At 33.8% G+C, this 21,283-nt stretch overlaps 1 protein-coding gene across 1 annotated transcript in view; it reads left to right on the top strand.

Annotated features, from left to right (window-relative positions):
• Nucleotides 1-21,283, top strand: part of CNTN5 (contactin 5) — a 782,527-nt gene that overhangs the window by 658,021 nt on the left and 103,223 nt on the right. The window contains exon 14 of the mRNA XM_082683339.1: nucleotides 987-1,107. Within this exon, the coding sequence (XP_082539465.1) occupies nucleotides 987-1,107 (121 nt within the window). The remainder of the gene's footprint in view (nucleotides 1-986; nucleotides 1,108-21,283) is intronic.

Below are 21,283 nucleotides of genomic sequence, written 5' to 3'. Positions count from 1 at the left end.
TTCTTTGAAAATGTTATTTCAAACTGTATGCATCTATGCTCATTCCAGCCAATTGTTTTTGATTGCAACATGAAAACTGAAGAGTATATTGGAGTTTTGCTATATCATTATCTGAAAAAATACCTTATGAGTTGTGGATTCCAAATATTTGGATGTTCATACTTACACATAAAAATCTGTCTTTTCGGATAGAGTAAACGAAAGCCAAGATTAAGTAATGAAAGCCTGCACCCAACATTCTGATGTTTACGATCATCACTAATCCCATGAACTGATATATCTAGAAGACATTTTCCCTGGTACTTATTGATCTCTTTAACTGCAGTTGTTCTTCAACTACATTCTAATCATCTTGCTCCCAACAAGAACCAAGTGTTTTGGACATCCTTTGTGTTTTATAACTACATTGATTAACAGAAATTCAGCCTGACCTTACTCCCTGATGGTGGTGGTTATGGGAGGAATAAATCTTTGTTAAGTAAAGGCACATGGCTTTGGGACCAGCAATCTTTCACCTGTGCACTCTCATCCTGTTGTCTACAGTGTACTTACAAAAGCAATCATTTAATAAAGTGGCACAAGATAATCTTTTAAGTGCTATTTTCTCATAATTTCCACAATTTGCTATTCCTTTCAAAACTATTGTCTTGCCACTGTATAGGCCTGTCTCAGAATGTCAAAGCACTGATTATTTTTCCTATCCTTTTAAATATAGGATGTTTATGGATATTTAAATATTTATTAAATATAGTAGCTGCTAAATCATTATATAAAATATTAAATGTTCAAATTCTTTATTAGCAATTGTTGAAAACATAACTTCCATGTCTTTCTTAAAATAGGGCATGTTTGATTTCTGTATTGTTGTCATATAAATTGTAAGGACAAAAATGGGCCCTATGACTGAATGTACAAAATTCCCCTTAAACCACCTTGAACTAGGCAGATTTGCAACATTTTAAACTGGCACTTCATCCCTCTTTCAGCAAGCATCCTCTGCAGATTTAATGATCAGGAACATCCTTCTGATGCATGCTGGGAGATATGGCTGCAGGGTACAGACCACAGCAGACAGTGTGTCAGATGAGGCAGAACTTCTGGTTAGGGGTGAGTATGCTAATAGTGCAGTCTGAAGACATGATCACCATAAATTATCATACAAAGGAATTTAAATGCATGGACTTTGAGCACATCAGGACTGTGCATTTTACTTTCAATTTTACAATATATGTCATTTTTGCTTAACCTTTTGTCTTTGAAAAATTACATGGAAAACTGCTTCTTAGTAACAGACAAAACCTACAGATCCAAATGCAGGGTCTAAAACACCTTTAGTAGTAAGTGGTCACTTAGTGTTTCACCAACTTAATGCCAAACAAATTTTAAACAGTTGAGTCACAGATACTTGGACTACAGAGATAAAATTTGTTTGTGTGTGTTGATGTGTTTTTCAAATGCAAAGCTAATGGAACCCCTAGGCATTTTTTTTTTCCCCTCCACTAACTTCTAAATTCTGCTTTCCCCAAACAGGAAAACAGCACGCCTAATACGATGGCATTTGCAACTGTTCAGTGACAGGGACTTTTTAAGTATGAAAATATCAAACAGAGTCTGTGCATAAATGACAGACAGTTAAGTGGTTTCCACTATGAACTGGGCTGCCAAATTCTGCAACCTTATAAAGTTACATCTTATTTGAATTAAGTAAATGACTGTAGCACAAATTTCTTTTAGCACATTACTCCCCAGTATGGGAAATGTAGCTCCTAGCATGCAAATTCTTTCTCTCCTTCCTTCCTCCTTCTCTTCCTTCCTCCCTCCCTCCCTCCCTCCATCCCTCACTTTTTTCTTTCCTTCTCTCCTCCCTTCCATTCTTCCTTCCTTCCTTCCCTCCTCTCTCTCCCTTCCTTCCTTTCTCTTCTTTTCTTCTTTCTTGTTTTTTTTTTTTTAGCTTGAGATACAATATGCCTACAGAAAATTCCACAAAATATTTGTGTACAGGTGTATAACTCAGTGAAAAATCAAATGTGAATACACCATGAAACTAAATTCAAGACAACAGCTAGAACATTACCAGAATCTCTCCTACTGTCCCTCCTTTTTTTGATTTTAAACAATTACATTTGAGTGATGTGAGTATTGTATGCTAAGACTCCTTGCATGATCTCTGCAAATAAAATTCACAATCCATAGCAAAAACTTGTATTTTAGATTTGTCTTTTATCTACGTGAAGTGTTTTCCAATCATAGTTTTTAAGAATTCATTAATATAAAAAAATCTTGAGTAGGAAACATAAGGCATATAGTAAGTTTTATCATCTCTTTGTTTTAGTGGTATGTATTATCAAAGGTTTATTGATTTTTGCTAGTGCATCCATTATTGATCCAAGTAAAATATTGTTTTGATACTAGTGTGTATCTGAGTGAGTGGCATTTTGTTCATTTTTTGATGTGTGTGTGTTCCATTCCAAAGGTTATTTGAACTTTTCTCCAAATTTATATCAAGAATGTGTATCTCTATTACCCTTTTACAAAACAACAACCTTTTAAAGTGCTCATCCTCATGGTATCCCATTTAGATGAAAATTTTTCCTTTATGCCTTTTGAAGTTATAAGGTTCATGGAATTGCAAACCCCATATTGCAGTCAAATTTATGGAAAATTGCTTTCTTCTCTTGTTGTGGTCTATTTTAGATTATGTGTATTTATTGTGTAGCACTTGACTAGTAATTTAGAATGATGCTCCTAAAATTGGAGCTTTCTAAATGGATAACACAATTTAGAGGCTGATAACAAGAAACTAGGTATTTTTACAGGGTTATAAGGAGCAAATTTAAACCAACATTCTGCTTTGTAAGTAAAATTAAACTCAACAGAGTTTAGAACATAATTCAGGTTCAGCTTTTTGTGTTCTGCTCTTTTAGCCTTTGGCTTTATGCCTAGGAGAAGACAAAAATGCATAAATGTTAAAATTACACTCAAAAGAAATTTCAAGCAAGTTTCTATTGTCTGAATATTCATGTAACATTCAACTCAAGCTTTTGTTCAAAATGAGTTTGATCAAGTCACCTATATTTTATTACATAGTTGCTTTACTTCTCTAAAATTAGTAAAAATAACTTTCCTCTTCTCCCTGGTTGGTCTTAGACAGATTTAAAAACTTAACTAGGGGTTTTGGTTCTTCCTTTTTTATTTTTACTATTTATGTTAACACCTCCTGGTAATTTAAGGAACTTGGATGCTTGACTTTTGCAGTTTCTCATGTTGAGTTGTGAAATAAAACTCAAAATAGTTTTACCCTGCTGTTCTTTCTCCCATTCCCATTCATTGATTTAAAAAGCTGGGAAATTCTGGGGCACCTGGGTGGCTCAGTGGGTTAAAGCCTCTGCCTTCAGCTCAGGTCATGATCCCAGGGTCCTGGGATCAAGCCCCGCATCGGGCTCTCTGCTCAGCAGGGAGCCTGCTTCCTCCTCTCTCTCTGCCTGCCTCTCTGCCTACTTGTGATCTCTGTCTGTCAAATAAATAAATAAAATATTTTAAATAAAAAAAAAAAAAAAAGCTGGGAAATTCTAATAGTACAGGCCACAGGACCAAAGTCGAGCATTTAAATGGAGTTTTTCTAATGATGGCTACAGTTAGAGCACCAGAATCCTTAAAGTGCATTTATTCAAGTATATGTCACATAAAAATGGGAAGAGCAAAGACAATTCCTCATACATCTTCCTATAGAATACCATCATTGGATTGTCTCAGCAGTTCACTTCGCTCAGTGTTGGGTATGAGGAACATTCTTGGGTGGCCAGGGATAAGTTTCTATAACCCTATAATTCTATTTTAGTGGGGATTTAGGAGATTAAATCTGTGTTCCTCAAGATTGATAGAAGCTACTTTTTTATCATCCCCTTTCTCATTAAATATAGTCTTTGAAATACTTTTGTACCTCTTATCAAGTCCTGAAATTTTTCTCCAAACCTCTTAGGAACATCAGATTGGAGCTCAGGTGTGTAGCCCTAAGACCTCGTCATTGCCTGCTTAAAATCTGAGTGTTCCTAACTAGTAATGTCTCCCGCTTCTCTACCCATTCACTATTTTAAAGCTATATTTCCCCAAAATGCTTGTTTCCACTGCTGCTTCATTTTGCTTGTGAATGTCAGTTCTATTATTCACTTATTTTCCACTATTTTTGTCATCCTCCAAAAATTGAATTTTCCTTTAATTATCTGAAGCATAAAATCACTTGCTCTTGTATATTTAATATTCAGTGAACCAGCATTATCACAGCACCACAAATAATTTGGAGATCCACAACAGAAGTAACATGTTAAAATAACTGATTTTGCTGAAATACAAAGAGAAGTTCAAGCCACACCTGGACATCTGTGCACAATTTAAGTCACTTATTCAAGTGTGCTATAGCAACAAAACAGAAAGTAGGGCTAGACGATGTTATGGGAACCAGATAGAACTGTATTATGTTTCTAGGGCAAAGGAGATTGATCATTAAGAGTAACACGGGAGGATACAAGATCTGTAAAGAACCGATACTCCCAAGCAATATGAGAGTTGGTCAAACACAATATTAAAACTCCAGAGAACGGAGTGTTCTTTTTTTGTTATTTTATTTTATAAAAATAAATATTAGAAATATGTTTCCCCAAGCTAATATAAGAGCAGGAAACTATCATGGTTTAAAGAATAAAATGTGTTAGCAGTAACTGGGATCAGAGCAAGAGTTCTATTTACTCCACCCAGGGACAGAAGAGTTTAAAAATTCACTTCTTCATTAAATTTTATATCCATATTACTCTGTTTATTAATATAAAACAGTAGTTCAAGAACTCTTGGGATAGCCAAAGAATAATCAATAATCTTTTGGCTCCTCCTAAATGCATACCTTATATGCTCTTCTTTCTCAAAACTTGGACAATTTTCATTTCCTGCATTACAACTTACAGAATGAATCTGATGTTTATTAAATCAAATTTGAGAAGAAAGACTCCACCTTAGGATGTAATTTATTGAGAGATCTATTTTTAATCATTCACCCTTTCTTATTCAACTTGGTGTTCAACTTCTCTTTCAGTTTTATTTGCTTTAAACTTTCCATCAATTCAATTCTACTTTTTCTCTTTTGAAGAAAGCTTTTTTCCTCGAATATTTTACCTATAATCTCTCCCAACCCACCTAGTCACTTTTCACTGCAAATATAAAATTATTAAAAGTTTGACTATTTTATTACTTAAATAAGTCAACAGGTATACATTGATAATTTGTTATTCATTCACTCATTCATTCATGCAGTAACTTCTCTGTATCAAGCTCTGAGCTAGGCATGTAGATGGAAAGATGAAGAGCCCTCTGTGTGGTCCTATGGCCACTAGTGTGAGAGGCATCTTTGGGAATAGCATGAGAAACACTAAAAAAGTAAAGCTCGCTGGGTAACTTTCAGTCTTTTAGGGGAAATAATCAATACTAGAAGACAACAAAGGCATAGCTACATAATTTGTGAGAACCAGTGCCAACTAAAAATTCAGAGCCCCTTGGTCAAAACTTCATAAGAATTTCAAGACAGTGAGAACAGAGCCTTAATCGAAGTATGGAGACCCTTTAAGTTAGTGACCCTGAGTGACGGTGCAGGTAGCAGAGCCATGAAGCCAGCCTGCTATCCCTATTAAATTATGTATTACTTTACAAGAAGAAAAAGGACTTTACCAAAGAATACTAAGATTTTTTTTTCAATTACAACAAAGTTATCTAAATCTGCTTTCTCATCTCAGATATTAGAACCTCCTCAGTGGTTTTATCAGCTTTTTATTTGAAATGTCTTTTAATTATTCTACTCCATTTTGGAAGATTTTGTTTACTGTGTTAAAGTAATCATTAATTCATATTCCTATTTTAATTTCCACCAAAAACTCTTGTCATCATGTGGTATCTAGTGTTGCTGGCTAGATTTAAATCTAGTCAACAGCAGAGACTTTACATTTTAGCTACTTGTGAAATGTTACTTGTTTTATTTTGCTTTCAAATTAACCTAAAGATATCAATTACTGCCTGATGGAAACCAGTTTGGAACTTTTGACTAAATACTGTCTAAACTATAATTTTCAGTGATTCTCACTAGCAAGAGAGGAAAGTTTGAGGATCTTCTGCTTTTTGTCCTTGGAAGGATGCAAGTACAATAACTTTCCCAATAAAAAGGGAAATTCAAGCTTAGGTGAAAATCTTGAACATATTTCTATTTTGAGAATCTGATTTGAGAATTAAACATTACTAATGTGTTAATGTCTTTATGTCTTTCATGGAACTACCATTATGAACCATGTAGATTCCAAACTGAAATAAATGCTTATCTTAGCACTGGCCTACTTTAGCATCTGGCCACTTCTGAAAGTTTCAAGCTTTAAAATATACAATATTTAACAGAAGTATCTTTTGGGAGATAGAGTTTGCATAGTTTCTCTTCTCACCATTACACGATTACCTTGTACTTGGAGATTGCACAAACCTTCATATGGTAGAGTAATGTGTTAGACTAAAAAGAATCTCTATTTAAAAAAAAAAAAAAAATCTTCTAGTGGAAGGAAAACGAGCCAGTAGTCACAAAAGCAAAGCTGAGTTTGCCAACATTTGGGGATCACAGGACAATGAAAAAGACTTTCAGTGTAATTTTTATCTTAATTAATAGTAATAGTAAACGAATTTGTAAATAATTTATGTTTTAGAGCAGATGAAGTTTATTTAGTTAATATGTTTGCTTTTGTACATTAAAATAGCTTTAAAATGAATATATAAAATATCTTCCTTCTTAAAAAAAATCTGATCTCATTCATGCAGTGTCTTATTGAAATATCCTACATCCCTGTGGAAATTTTTAGATCACTACCATCACTAGTATTGGATACGATGATCTAAATAACTTATACCAATGACTTATTTTTCTAGATTAGAATTTTTTGGTATTAAGTAGTTTGATATTAACTTTCGTTGTTGTTGTTGTTGTTAATCATATGTTTGGATTCTGTGTACCACATTTAGTCTGGTTCATTGAAGAAATAGTTGACTGATTGACTTGATTGATGGAAATGATTAAAGCAAAACTAACACATAAGTTGTTATTGTATACAGACAACCAACTGATAGAGACTAAGTTGTGTATTTTATTCCCTCAACAAATACTGAGAACTGCCAGAAGCCAACTTTTCCTTTAGGCACTAATAATTTCTGTCAATTGACTTAGGCTTTTGCAGGTTTCTTGGTAGGAACACTTTGCTGTTTTGAAGCAAGTACTCTTCATTTTGAGGCTGTGTGTAACTCTTCATTTTGTGACTTACATTTTGAGAAAAACTCTGATCAGCTGGATTTTATTTACACATATTTTTGAGTGACAAACTGTAAGGTAATCACACTTCACTATATATATTGACCCACAGACTAAGCTATTTTTCTTACAAATCCATCTTAATATAAAAATGACATTTACTATCACTTCACATTTACATAAGCTTATTGAGATAAATTCTCTTTTTTTAAGCTTTGGCTTATTCATTTGACAGAGAGAGAGAGAAGACAAGTATGCAGAGAGAGGCAGGCAGAGAGAGGGGGAAGCAGGCCCCCAGCTGAGCAGAGAGCTCGATGTGGGGCTTGATCCCAGGACCCTGAGACCGTGACCTGAGCCCAAGACAAAGGCTTAACCCACTGAGCCACCCAGGAACCCCTGAGATAAGTTCTTGATGTGTGGCTTTTGATTTAAGTGATGATTTTATTCATTATTTAGTGAGTGCCTACTATATGCCAGGAGAGTTCTAGTATGCAAGAGGGAGAAGTGTGAGATAGGATTGCGTATAAATGCCTACTAATGCCATGGTAGAGAGATTAACTTTTATGGACATCTATCAAAGGATCAAAGCAGGAAGGGGACATGATTAGATATACACTTTGAGAAGATCATTTTGAAAACTACAGAGAATGTTTCAAAGAGTGAGACCAGTGGTTGTTAGTAGACCAAGTAGGAAGCTATAGCAGCAATCTTCACAAGAAATAAGAAAGGTCTGAAAAAAGGCAATGATAATGGAGATTAAAAAGAGTGTACATATTCAAAAAATAAGAAGGAGAGAGAATCCATAGAACTTGGTAGCTCACTGCCTATGAAAAATGAGAGGCAAGAGTCAAGAATGAATCCCAGTTTTGATGTTTAATGGAGTGATCAATGGCAGAGAGACCATTCATTCCGGTTAGACCAAGACAGTTCCAAGTTAGAGTAATTATTAGTGAAACCCTTTCAATCTTAAAATTTTCCTGCTTTAGATAAATTACGTGAACACCCTTAAGAATGATCATGCTTTTCATGTAGTCTGGAAGGTAAGGAGAAAATTGGATTGGTAGAAAAGCAACAGCATTTAAGATAAGGCTCTCCAAAGAGAAATACTCTGTTCGCAAGCAGATTTGTGGGTATGGAGCTAGGAGAGAAGCACTGAAGTTGAGATGTAGATTTGAGCACAGTCAGATGGAAATGAAAGTACAGAGATAGCATATAAAGAATGAAAAGGGAAAAGCACTCAAGATAGAATCTCATGAAAAACTAAAGTTGAAAAGAAGAGGAATATACAAAGATTGGGAAGTGACTGCTGGAGACAGCAACCTTGGAAGAAAGCCAAGGAAATCAAGTTATAAGGACAAAGAAAAAAGAGAATTTCAGGAAAGACAAAGTAGGCAACAGTGTCAAGTACAAGTAAAATAAGAACCAATATCTCCATTAGGTTGAGCAATTTGAAAGTAGCTGATGACTTTGGCAAGGGCAAATTCAATGGCCTGATAGGGTATAATATCCAAATTACAGTAGATGGAAAGAGGCAAGCAATGATGTATAAAAGGAAAGCATGGACTTTGAAGTCAGACGTTCCATTTCACCTCCCCTAAGCTCTAAATGGTCTGTAACTTGGACAGGTTGCTTACCTTTAACCTTGCTCACTTTTCATTCATTCATCATACATTTCATTCATACATCATACATTTCATTCATATATCATACATTTATAGAGCACATAATAAGTGGCAGGCAGTATACTAAGAACAAGCTAGCCATGAATAACTTGTGTCCCTGACATGGAAGAACATGTCTTTTTACAATATAATATAAGGAGTGCTGTTAGATGTATGAGCAGCACATTCTACTGATTATAAGCCCCATTAATAATAATAATAAACAATTATCATTTATTGTTTCTCCTATATGCCAGACACTGTCCCTATATGAATTATTTCACTTTATTCATTTAGCATATCGTATAAAAACAATGAGAAGAATACTGTTTTTAGTTTCAGTTTGTAAATAAGGAAACTAAGGCTTGGGGAGATTTAGGACTTGTTGACATCACCCTAATAAGTGGAATAGTGAGTACAGTCCAAACAGACTAATTTCAAAATAAACATTTTAAATTACTATTCTGCCTTCCATCAATATCATCAATTGTCAGATTGTTTCATTTTATTCATTACTGTATTCCCTGGACCTACATAGTTCTGGACACATAGTTCCTGACATATATTTGTGGAAAGAAGGTGGAAAGAAAGAGAAGGAAAGGGTAGAGCAGGGAGGGAGAAAAGAAGGAAAGAGGAAGGAAGGGGGAAAAAGAAGAGAAAGAGGAAGAAAGGAATAAAGACTGAAGGGAAAGAAAAAAGTCCTATAAGAAAGGATGGAGTGACAAGTTCTGTGTAGGAGTCAGAGAATTTTTATACATGAGCTAGATTAAAGTCATTTGTTAAGGTAAAAAAGAGAGGTTAATCTACAGCATTTTGCAAATAAGCTCTTTTTCACTCTCATCTGCCTCAAACGGCAGGCCTCATGCTTTCTAATCCTCTAAAGTTTTTTAACTTTGACCACATGACTGGGAGCCTCAACATTACCAATCACCACTTTCTTGCATATTTTGCTCTAAATCACAACTAAGCTTACTGACAAGCCTGAACTTCCTCTGACCCTCATGTCTTGCCAATCATATAAGATGTCAAATTCTAATAATTCTTTTCTCAGGACATCTTGTAGGACTTCTTATCCAAACACGTTAAGTTTTGGTAGAAAAGAATCACTTCTGGACAAAATGTCACCAGGAATACTAAGCAATATTAAAGAAACAGACCTCTTTCTGCATGATCTCTTCTTATTCTCTCATTTTAAACTTTCTTATGATTGCCACAATTATGAGGGAAGAACAAAATTCCCAGCTACTTTAAAACGCACCTGACCTTCATTTCAATCATTGCTGCTGGTCTTTCAAACCTCTGATATTTGTTGTTTCTTACCTACTCATGGGTAAATCATGCCAAAAGTCATGAAAACAAAACAGTACAAAACACACTAACCAGTATTACTTGGGCAAAATGTTGGAAGTACATTCTACTGTGTTCACTTGTTTGAACTGTTTCGAAAAATCACCTACTTACTTTTTATAGTTTTTATAGATGTAGGACAAAACCAAGCAGCAATCCTTTCTAACACATGACCTTTTAAATCTCCTGAATGCATTTGTTTTCCATGACTGTTACCTAGGTTGTTTTAGCATTTTTTTTTTTTTTTCAGTTTTAGGTAGTAACTTATTTTCATGTAAAGCCTAGAATACACATTTTCACAGGCCATGTATATATATATATTACATTGCCTTTCTTTCATAACCCATATGTGGTCACCAAGAACCCAAGTTCCAAGCAAAAGATTTGTGAAATGTCAGCTCAATACTAGTCACACCTCCAAAACAATGGAAAATTGGTAAGTTTACTTTAGTCCCTACCTTAAAATCTTGTTTTATTTCAATATATGTTCCAAAATACTCAATTCTTAATTATTCTCTTGATTTTGTCTAACATCATACAACATGTAACCTGGTCTCTGAACCTAGTCTTCATTGAACAACACAAAATCCATGAATATTGAACAGAGAGAAGACCAGCACTGATTGAAGAAAACGTTTGCTGACTTTTATTGAAGATTAGACTTTGTCCTCCTAAACACCTGGTAAAGGTAATACCTTTGTTTCACTAAGTACCCCTTAATTTGGAATTACAAAGGCAATTAGCTCTCTAATGGGTTAGAGCAATTGAGGTGAGAGACTAGGAGAGAAACTGAAGAGCAGATGATGTCTGTTAAAGCCAAGAGAAAAAAAAACCAAAAAACAACTGAATCATTCTTGGTAAAAAATCTTTCTTATAAATGTCTCTCCTCCTTTTTTTTTTTTTTTTTCATTTTTCAAAACTAAAGTGTGTCTAACTTTATTGCTTAGTATGTATGAGGAAAATCTAGTCTGACACCTTATATGTAAAGATTGGCAGTCATGAGCACATGGATCTCTACCTTGGGTTATTGATTGAGTATGTAAGTAGACATTACCTTCCAAAACTTCTGGATCATTGCTGGGTACCTAAACACTCAGGGGGAAAGGGAGAAAGATAGCTTCCAGCTTTATAAAAACAGTTTATTAAAATAGAAAATAACCACTGTAAGATTCAAAGTGGGCAGGCATTGAAAAGCTGAGATATAAAAGCGACAGCTGCAAGGTTATTTATTCAGTGAGAAAATAAAATTGCATAAGCTTAAGGTGTATAAAAAGTACCAAAGAAAGGTCTGCTGTGCTTGCATTTCATTTAGGAAAGCAATATCTTTGAGCAACCAGAGCACTTAGCACTAGACCTAGTTTATAGCTGGTGCTCAATAAATGTTAGTTGAATCTCAATAGCCTGATTTAAAAATGACACAAGTAGTTTAAAATTGCTGTGATGGTAACGAGTTTATACAGCCAGTACAGTGTAGCATTATAAAAATAACCCAGGCCCAGATTTCAATCTCACTCTGACACTAGCTGAATAACCATAGGCAAGTCAATTTACCTCTTCTGGATTTTTCATTTCAAAAGTAGGCATATAATATCTAATTTGCAGACTTAGTAGGAGAATGAAATGAGATTTTAAATGGTAGAATGTTTCTCAGTAAATGCAGATATTATTGTTGATATTTTTAATTAGAAAAAGGATTTTTATTTCCCTAATCTTTAAGGTTAAGGGACGAATCACTGTTCTTTATGGTATGTATGTGCAGGGAAATGGTATACATTTCTCCAAAACTCAATCCTATTTTATTATCCATTGACTAAAATATCCAATAGTATTCTGATTATTTTTGTTCGTCTTGTTCGCTTACAATTTGATAATACATTCTAAAGGTGATTGGGAGCAGACTGCCTCTCCTTCCTCAGGGTCAAATTGGCATGTTGATAGATTTGGCATAATTGTGTTCTCTGCTGGTTTGTTGTCATTAGGATAAACTGAAACACCATCAGGGCCATCTCAGTGCATTCAGTAAACTGAAGCAATGAAATCTTGCATCACTTTCCTGAAGTGGGTTGTTTATATTAACACATATTTACATGCATTGAAGATTCCATTGTGATGGCTTCCATCCTGGAGCAAAAGGCAATAGCTATCTTAGTGTACAAAGGAATTTCCCAAATGTGAAATAAATGCTGCAGGGCTTCAAATACAGTTATACAAAGGAATCAAAAGAAAAAGACTGAGTTTAAAAAAAAAAAAAAGGTTATAAAGTCAAATACACAAATTATATTTCATTCTAGAAAAGATGTGTAGATGAGCCCATTCTAAGGTGTTTTTTTTGTATCAATAACTAGCTTCGGAATCTGCATAACTAATAGTCACCGACTTGGTATCACACAAAATGAGCACCAAGTACATATTATAAAATCGATTTAAATCACAGCATTCAATATTTTTAAAACATATTTATTCTATTAATGTTTACATAGAATTTTGCATACCTTCAGTTTAGTTGATAATGAAACAATGCAAGAATTAAAATAAAGGATACAAAGCTTTTATAAAACACCAAGGACACTAAAGGATTTGGAAATATTTGTAAAATAAATACTTAGATTCTTAAAAAGTGAAACAAAATAGTATGAGTGATTTTTAGGTTCCCCTAAAATTATGTCTTAGATTTTAAAATATTCCAGTCAGAAGTACAAAATTTTAAGCAATGGAAATTTTTTTTTAAACCACATAAGTTAATCATCTATACCAATGCATTAGCTTTCTCATTTGTCAGCATTCTGATTAGGCTAATTTAAGTATTCATTCATCACAGAAAACTGTGGCATAAAACAAGTTTCTTTGAATTATATGTTTTGTTCAGTAAGTTATTGGTTCATATAATTATTTCTTTTGTGGCAACTCAAGAAATAGAGCAGTTATTAGTAAACTTCATTTGAAATACCTTACCACTGTTTCAAAGACATTTTATCACTTGATCTTTATGTATCAGTAAATCAAAGCTCATATATTTGTCTCACAATCTCAGCTCACAGAATGTTAAGTCAAGCTAATAAACAGCATCGATCATATCCCACTGGATGAGGTAGTATGTATTACAGGCACTCTCCCTGTAATCCATCCATTATATGAAACCTCTGCTACAAATTATCCAACCTCCAGTACTGCTCTATTTAAGTGCTCTGCAAGAGCCCACTGTCTCCATTTCCCCAAATGAGTTAGATGGTGGTATCAGGATTGTACCAAGTTCATTGTCACCATTTGACAGCAGTCATCTTTCAGTCTGTGCCAAACTCTTAATGGTACATTAGATAATGGTATATGTCTTCTAACAGCTGTGTAGCAAAAAATCGTCCGAGTATAAAGCAGCAGCCATCAAGATACCCCTAAGACTATTCTTGCTCCATTATGTGTCATTGGGAATAATAATTCCAAATTCACTTCATGGTATATTTGGGAACATAAGCCACAAAGATATCTATAAATTATTCATAAGTGAAAAGTGAATAGTGATAGTGAACAGATTTAAAAGCCCATGCTTTATTTTTTATCTTAATTTGCATTGCAGAATTATAATAAGTCATACACAATAAACCCAATATTGGATTTATATAAAGTTTTACAGATTTGCACTTTGCATATTTTAGCACCCCTTATAGAATTCCTGTAGGATTTCTTTAACTCATTTTTTCTTAGAATTTATTTAATTTAGTTTAATAAATTAATTTCAGGATAGCATCTGGGTTGCTTGAAGTTTTTAATAAAAAAAGATGATTGTTTTTATTTGTTCTTGCAACTTGTACAATAGACTCTCAAATATCTATTTTCCATTTCAGAAAGATCACCTTCGATGGATGGACAGTATTATTTTTCTATTGGAATATATACAGTGTACACAACTTCAACTCATGTAAAACTACATTAAATGTTTATGCCTGCTTTACTACCTGCAATTGTCGGCTAATGTACCTTTCACCTGATTTATGTGATAATTGACTGAGAAGTGTTTGTGTTTTTCTAAAAAGAAGCATAGAGTTCTTTAAACATCTTAAACAGGGTGATATGGAGAGTCTCACATTGGCAATTAAATGCTTCAACCAAAAGTGGCACAGGTCATTTTAGCTCACAACTCAGTGGTCTAAACCAATCACTTAGCCTCATTTAACACAAAGGAGACAGAGTTCCAATGACAAACACACATTCACAAATTATACCTACCAGGATAAATTTCATGAAATTCCAATTTTATAAGACTGGTGTAGGGGAAGGATAGTGTCATTTTGTTTTGTTTTGCTTTGTTTTCCTTACAACATAAGTAGAAAAATGACCACACTCTCAATAAGATTTCAAGAAACTGGTACGCAAAACATTCTCAGAGACTAACACTGTTATTGAAACTACACTGACAACTTCAACTAAGCAGCACCAGTACAATAAGACATTAGAAAAGTGATTTACTGAATCATTGCAATTTACATTTGTTACCAATATGTTATTACAAAGGTGTTGCAGTTTTAGCATTAATGCTGATCACTAACATTTTCAAGTATTTAAATAGATTTTCCCCACTAGCTTCCTATAGTCTCTGAGGGATTCCTTTCCACTTTGCTCTCTGGCTTTCAGTGGCTTCTTTCCTTTGACTTTTCTCTTGTGTTATCCAGAGTGACTTCTTATCACACTTAGATAAAATCTAAATTCATCACCATTGCCCTCAAATCCCTCTGTCATCTGGCACCTACGGACCGGACCTTTTCCTCCTCTATCTTCTTTCTCTACTTTGCTTCCACCACACCTGAATCCGTTCTGTTCCACAATTCTGCTTAACTCATCAACACTTAGGAATGTTGCTACTGATGGTCTCTGCCTCAAAAACTTACCCATAATATGTATGTGGCTGGCTGGCTCCTTATTTATTTTTCAGCTTCTTATCTAATGTTTCCTATCTCACCTCCATCTTATCTTCACCCTACTTTATTTTCTTCATAGCATTTATTACTATCTGAAACTATCTCATTCATTTGTTCATTGGCCTTCTTTTCCTCCCTAGAAAGTAATCCTGATCCCCAGGGTATGACACACAGTAGATATTTCCTCAATATTGTTAAGCAAATTATGAAATGTAAGAATAAATGACTAATTCTTTTTCCCAAAGTGAATAATTACATTTTAAAAATCAGATATATAAAGAAGGATAGACAGTGTATGAAGTAGTAATTGAATAAACAATAATCATAGGCATTTAATATTAAATATATTGCCATGTCATATGACATGACACTGTGAAATATGAGAAAAAACTATATGGGAATAATATGGTGGGCTCAGGTTTCCAGAAGTTTCCTATAATGGTAATCACAAAACAGTTCTTTGAAGCTTGGCACTCCCATCTCTATAATAAATACCTTAGCATTTTTTTCATGATTTCACCTATTTTTTGCAACATACACACATTTTCACAAGAAATGTTGATTGAAATATTAAAAATCAAATGCACATAGCAAAGGAGGACTTACATGCTGGCTTCTGGCTACACAGAGTGTATGGGAAAGAAACTAAATAGAAGTACTAAAGAAAAGGCTTCTGTGTCCATTAAAGATTTTATGTCCATGAGACAAATTTTTGAACTATCCGTTGAAACATCAGCCAGCAGACAGCCCAGCACCTAATTATCTTGCCTTATTTGCAACTGTAGGGGCCCAACCCATGTCCTTCAAGCTTCGCTATGTATAGTTTGATCTGTTTATTGGGATATGAACTCTCTGGCAGCAGCTTTAATTTACTGCAATAGGTGTATCACCATATTTATTGAATCTTCCTCTGAATTTCACATGGACTCCAATTAACTTGTATGGTCACCAATTACACTTAATTCGATTCTTACCTAAAATCTACCTACTCAATAGGTGGGCATAACTTCCTTGATACTACTCATCATACCAACTTTTGAACTCAGTCACCTCTGTTTTTGGTTATGAACAAATATGGGACATAAAGAATTTAATTGAACAATGTTGACTGAGTTCCATGTTTTTCATTTCACATAAGTTTTCAATATTGTTCTCTATACTGATATTTGACTGTTATTGATTCCCTATCACACAACTATTCCTGATCTTTTTGACTGTCTTCAGGCTCAAAACTAGCATCTTCCTACCTCTGTAGTTCACTGTTGTCATAATTTATTTCAATTGAAATTAATTGCTTTAACTTGACAGAAAAACTTTTGAGATCTTCTTCCAGATTTTCTCTTTATTCTAACATTATTCTTGCAATTTATCCAAGCATGAAATTCTGGAATAATGTTTCACTCCCACCCTTGACTCTTCCTCTATAATATCTAATGTGTTGGTCCATCTCCCATTTAAAAACATTTACTAGCCCTCCACTATTTACAGAACAAGGTTCAAACTCATTGTCCTGGTATTCAACTTCCTTTTTCCCACTTTTATAGACTTTTGATACTCTGATCAAACTTAAACTGCTTTCCCTCTCTTCAAAAATACCTTGAATTTTCCAGTCTTTTAGCATATTTGTTTACTTATCTTTTATCACCAAATAATAATAAAGTCATCTGTTCCATCTTAAGTACCAGCCCAGAGAGAGGAACTGCCTTCTTGGAATCTTCACTTAAAAAAAAAAAAGGAAGAAAGAAAAATATCCTTCCAGCCTCATTATTTAAAGAATTCTCTGTGACCTAGAGATATGAAGTATATTCCTAAGTCATTTTGGTTGGAAAATGACAAGGGCTGTATGAGAACTGAGTCTTATGGTACCCAGTCAGCCTTCATGTTTCAAAGCTGTCAAGTTTAGCTTTTTGGTTTTGTTTTCACATGGTAACATCTCTAAATCTTTCAGCCTTCTCCTTTTTTTTTTTTCCTTTTTTTTTTTCCTTTTTTTTTTTTTAAGTCAATGTAGCAGTGAACAACACACAGAGTATTTAATTATGGGTTTATAAAATGAGTTTTTTCAATTTTGCTCTAAAATTCTTTGATTTTTCTTTCTTTTTTTAAAATATCTTATTTATTTATTTGAGAGAAAGAGAGCATGTGAACAAGTACTGGGGAACCTAAGGGAGAGTAAGAAGCAGACTCTCCACTGAGCGGGAAGCCCAATGTCAGGCTCAATCCCAGGACTTTGAGATCAAGACTTGACCCAAAGGCAACTATTTAACTAATTGAGCCACCCAGGTGCCCCTGATTTTCCATACTTTGTTGAACTTTATTGTCATAGGAATACATTGAATAAAACAGTACAACTTTAATATGTTCCAAGTCTCTAACCAAAAGTATTCATTCCATTACCCTACAGGCAAATTTTTAAATCACTTTAATAATAACATTGCATTACGTGTTTACCTATCTGGCTATTTGCTTCTATTTGACCTGCTGTTCTATCAGTTTTCCCAGTTGACTTGTTTTTTTCCAACTCCAAGGGGTATATCTGATAATTAGATATGTTGAAGATCCTCTTTTCAGGTTACTTTTGCTAATGTAACCAATCTTTGTGTAGGTAAGGAATTATTCCAGTGTTAATCCTTCCTAAACCAAGGGAGTTTCAGTTATCCTTTGTCTCTTAGAATGCGTACAGTTGCAAGTAATATAAAAACAAACTCAAATTGACTGAAACAGTAAGGAATTTTATTGGTTCTCATGAGAGGACTGAAGCAGATTTTTAAATTGATTAATCCAGCGCTCAAGTGTTTGTTTGTTTGTTTTTTCCAAAGACCCAGGTTGATTCCATCTCTCCACTCTTGTCTACAATGTTGGCCTTACCCTAAGCTCATGGTAGTCATAGGCTGACTGCCAAGAATGGTATAGGCTAAGTGCTTTTCTGTTGCCACACAACAGGCAAAAGAACTAGCGTATCTCTACAAGTGTCCATCCCTTCATTTAATTTTGCCTGTCTAGATCATGAACCAGCATCCAACATAAGAAGATTATCATGATCTGACTGGCTTAGACTTAACTTCCTGAACCAGTCATGACAGGAGCAGGTGAAATTGCCAAAATAAGCATAAACTAATCAGGGTCAGCCATAGAATGGGGACTAATTCCCTACACCACATTGTGACACGTGGAGTGAATATTAGGGAATGAGCCACAAAGTCTACTTCATTTCTTTCATATGTTTCTACCTCCAAATTCATTTTCAATCAATAAAAAAGTGCTTCCTGCTCATAATTATTTTTAATGCTCTGAAATTTACATTTTCTATGTCTGTGCTAAATTATGTGAAGTAATGTTGAGTACTAATAAATAGGACAGAGTTAAATCTCTGATACGTATGAAATTAAGAATCAGAATTGAACCCCAGGTCTATCACTGGGGTGTAGTGTAACCTTGAATGGGTCACCTGAACTCTCTGAGACTCGGTCTTCTCATTTGTGGAAAGGGATTATTAATATCTGATTTGCCTTTTTTTTTTAAATACCTGATTTGCCTTAAAGATTAGAGAGAAAGTACATAACATTAAGCATAAAGCCTTCAACTTGATAAATAGGCATTTTAGCATTTTTCCCATTTTACATTATAAGCTCTCCAGAAGATATTGCTTGTTGAATTTGCTAAAAAGAGTACATTTTTTTTCAAATTATTTTCATATCTATCCTTTATATTTTGCTATAACCAAAGGTGGTGCATAGGTTTTGATTTTTATTGGTAAAAAATGAAGCATAGTGAGATCATATGACATTGTCAAAGTTACCAAGCTATTGAGAGGTCCAACCACTGCTAGTATATAACTATTTACAAAATAATTTTTTATTACATTGCCCTATGTAATCCTGACAATAATGATAACATTGTTATTATCATCCCTTTTATAAAATGTAAGGAAATTTAGGTTTAATGAGGTTCAGAAATTTGCCCAAGTTTCAGAAACTTATATAGTTTTTACATAAGCACTCAGGACTGGAATTAGATTTTTCAGACTCTTTATCCAAATATCTTTTCTTTAGATTATTTTTTCTTGAAATACAGGACACATAAAAATTTCCTAGGCATTTATACAAAATGAAATTGAAATTTAGTAGCTATTGAATAAAAAATTAAAACTTGAGCAGACATTTAAAATTTGAAGACTAAATAGGTGTTAAGTGGTTAAAATTAGGAGAGACAAAAATTTCACACTGAGGGACCCACTACATAGATGACAGATAATAATTATAACAATAGTAGTAATTATGAGAATGATAGAATAAATGGTGAGCTTTACCAATTAATTGAGAACAAAAGTGTTTTAAAAAAATAATTAGAACTGTTTATCATTCATTTCCATCCTTATCCACTCCACTAAAAATAGAATTGGCTATTCTCATAGGATTAAGATCAGTAAGAAAGGGTCACTTAAATTGAGTTAGTAAATATTAAAGAAATCTAAGAACACTCTCAAGTTGTCATGATAAACATGATAATAAAGAAGTATCTGAGGAAAAAATAAAGAAAATTAGATACAATACTATATGAGGTCAGATGTTGCCATCCCATTACATCAAGAGCATGTCAGGACAGTTCTTGCATAAGAATATAATATCAATAAAATCATGGTCTCTAAATCAGTCATGCCAAAGTCTTCATAATTCTATTCTAAAAATGAAAATCTTAAAAACCAGTTATTAATAAATATGACTATGTAATGTGCTACAAAAAATCCATTCACATTATTGACTATTACTTTTTCAAATTTATTTTTTTGTTATTTTTTATCTGAGTTCAGTTGAAACACAATATTATATTAGTTACAGGTATACAACAGATTGATTCAACAAGTTTATATGTTATGCTGTGGTCACCAGAAGTATAGCTAACGTCTGTCATCACACGATGCTATTACAACATCATTGATTACATTCTGTGTACTATAACTCTTATTCCTATTACTTATTCATTCCATAACTGGAAGTCTGTATCTCCCACTCCCCTTTACCCATTTTTCCCATGGCCCCACCTCCTCCTTCAACCATCAGTTCTCGGTATTTATAGGTCTGATTCTGCTTCTTGTTTCTTTATTCATTTGTTTTTGTTTTTATATTCCTCCTATAAGTGAAATCATATGGTACTTGACTTCCTTGTCTGACTTATTTCACTCACAATAATACTTTTTAGGCCCAACCATGCTGTAGCAAATGGCAAAATCTCATCTTTTCTTATGGTTGAGTAATATTCCTGTGTGTGTGTGTGTGTGTGTGTGTGTGTGTGTGTGTGTGTGTCACATATTTTTTATCTATTCATCTATTGGCAAACACTTGGGTTGCTACCATATCTTGGCTGTTATAAACAATGCTGCAAAAAACACAAGGGTGCATATACCTTTTTGAATTAGTGTTATCTTTTTCTTTGAGTAAATACCCAGTACTGGAATTATTGGATCATATAGTATTTCTATTTTTAATTTTTTGAAGAATCTCCATACTTTTTTCCAAAGTGGCTGCACCAATTTGCATTCCCATTAACTGCAAGAGGGTTTCTGTCTCTCCACATCCTCATCAACACTTTTTTTCTTATCTTTTTTATTTTAGCCATTCTGACAGATGTAAGGTGATTTGTATTTTTATTTACATTTCCCTGTTAGTGATGTCAAACATCTTTTCATGAGTCTGTTGGCCATTTGTATGTCTGATTTGGAAAATGTCTATTGGGGCCTCTGCCCATTTTTAATCAGATTATTATTTATTAAGTGTTGAATTGTGTAAGTTTTTTATTTTGGTGTCTGTTTTTGTCTTCTTTGCCTTGGGAGATATATTTGGAAATGTTGTTAAGGTTGATGTCAAAGAAATTACTTCCTATGTTACTTACTTTCTAGGAGCTTTATGGTTTCAGGTCTCACATTGAGGTCTTTAATTCATTTTGTGGTTATTTTTGCATATAGTGTAAGAAAGTTGCTCAGTTTCATTCTTTATTTTAATAAAACATTTCAAGAATTTGCATAAATGACTTGTACAGGGGCCATGCTA

Source organism: Mustela nivalis (assembly GCF_964662115.1).
Source record: "Mustela nivalis genome assembly, chromosome: 9".
Lineage (NCBI taxonomy): Eukaryota > Metazoa > Chordata > Mammalia > Carnivora > Mustelidae > Mustela > Mustela nivalis.
The sequence above is the reverse complement of the archived record's forward strand: the minus strand, read 5'-3'. Positions and strand labels throughout refer to the sequence as shown.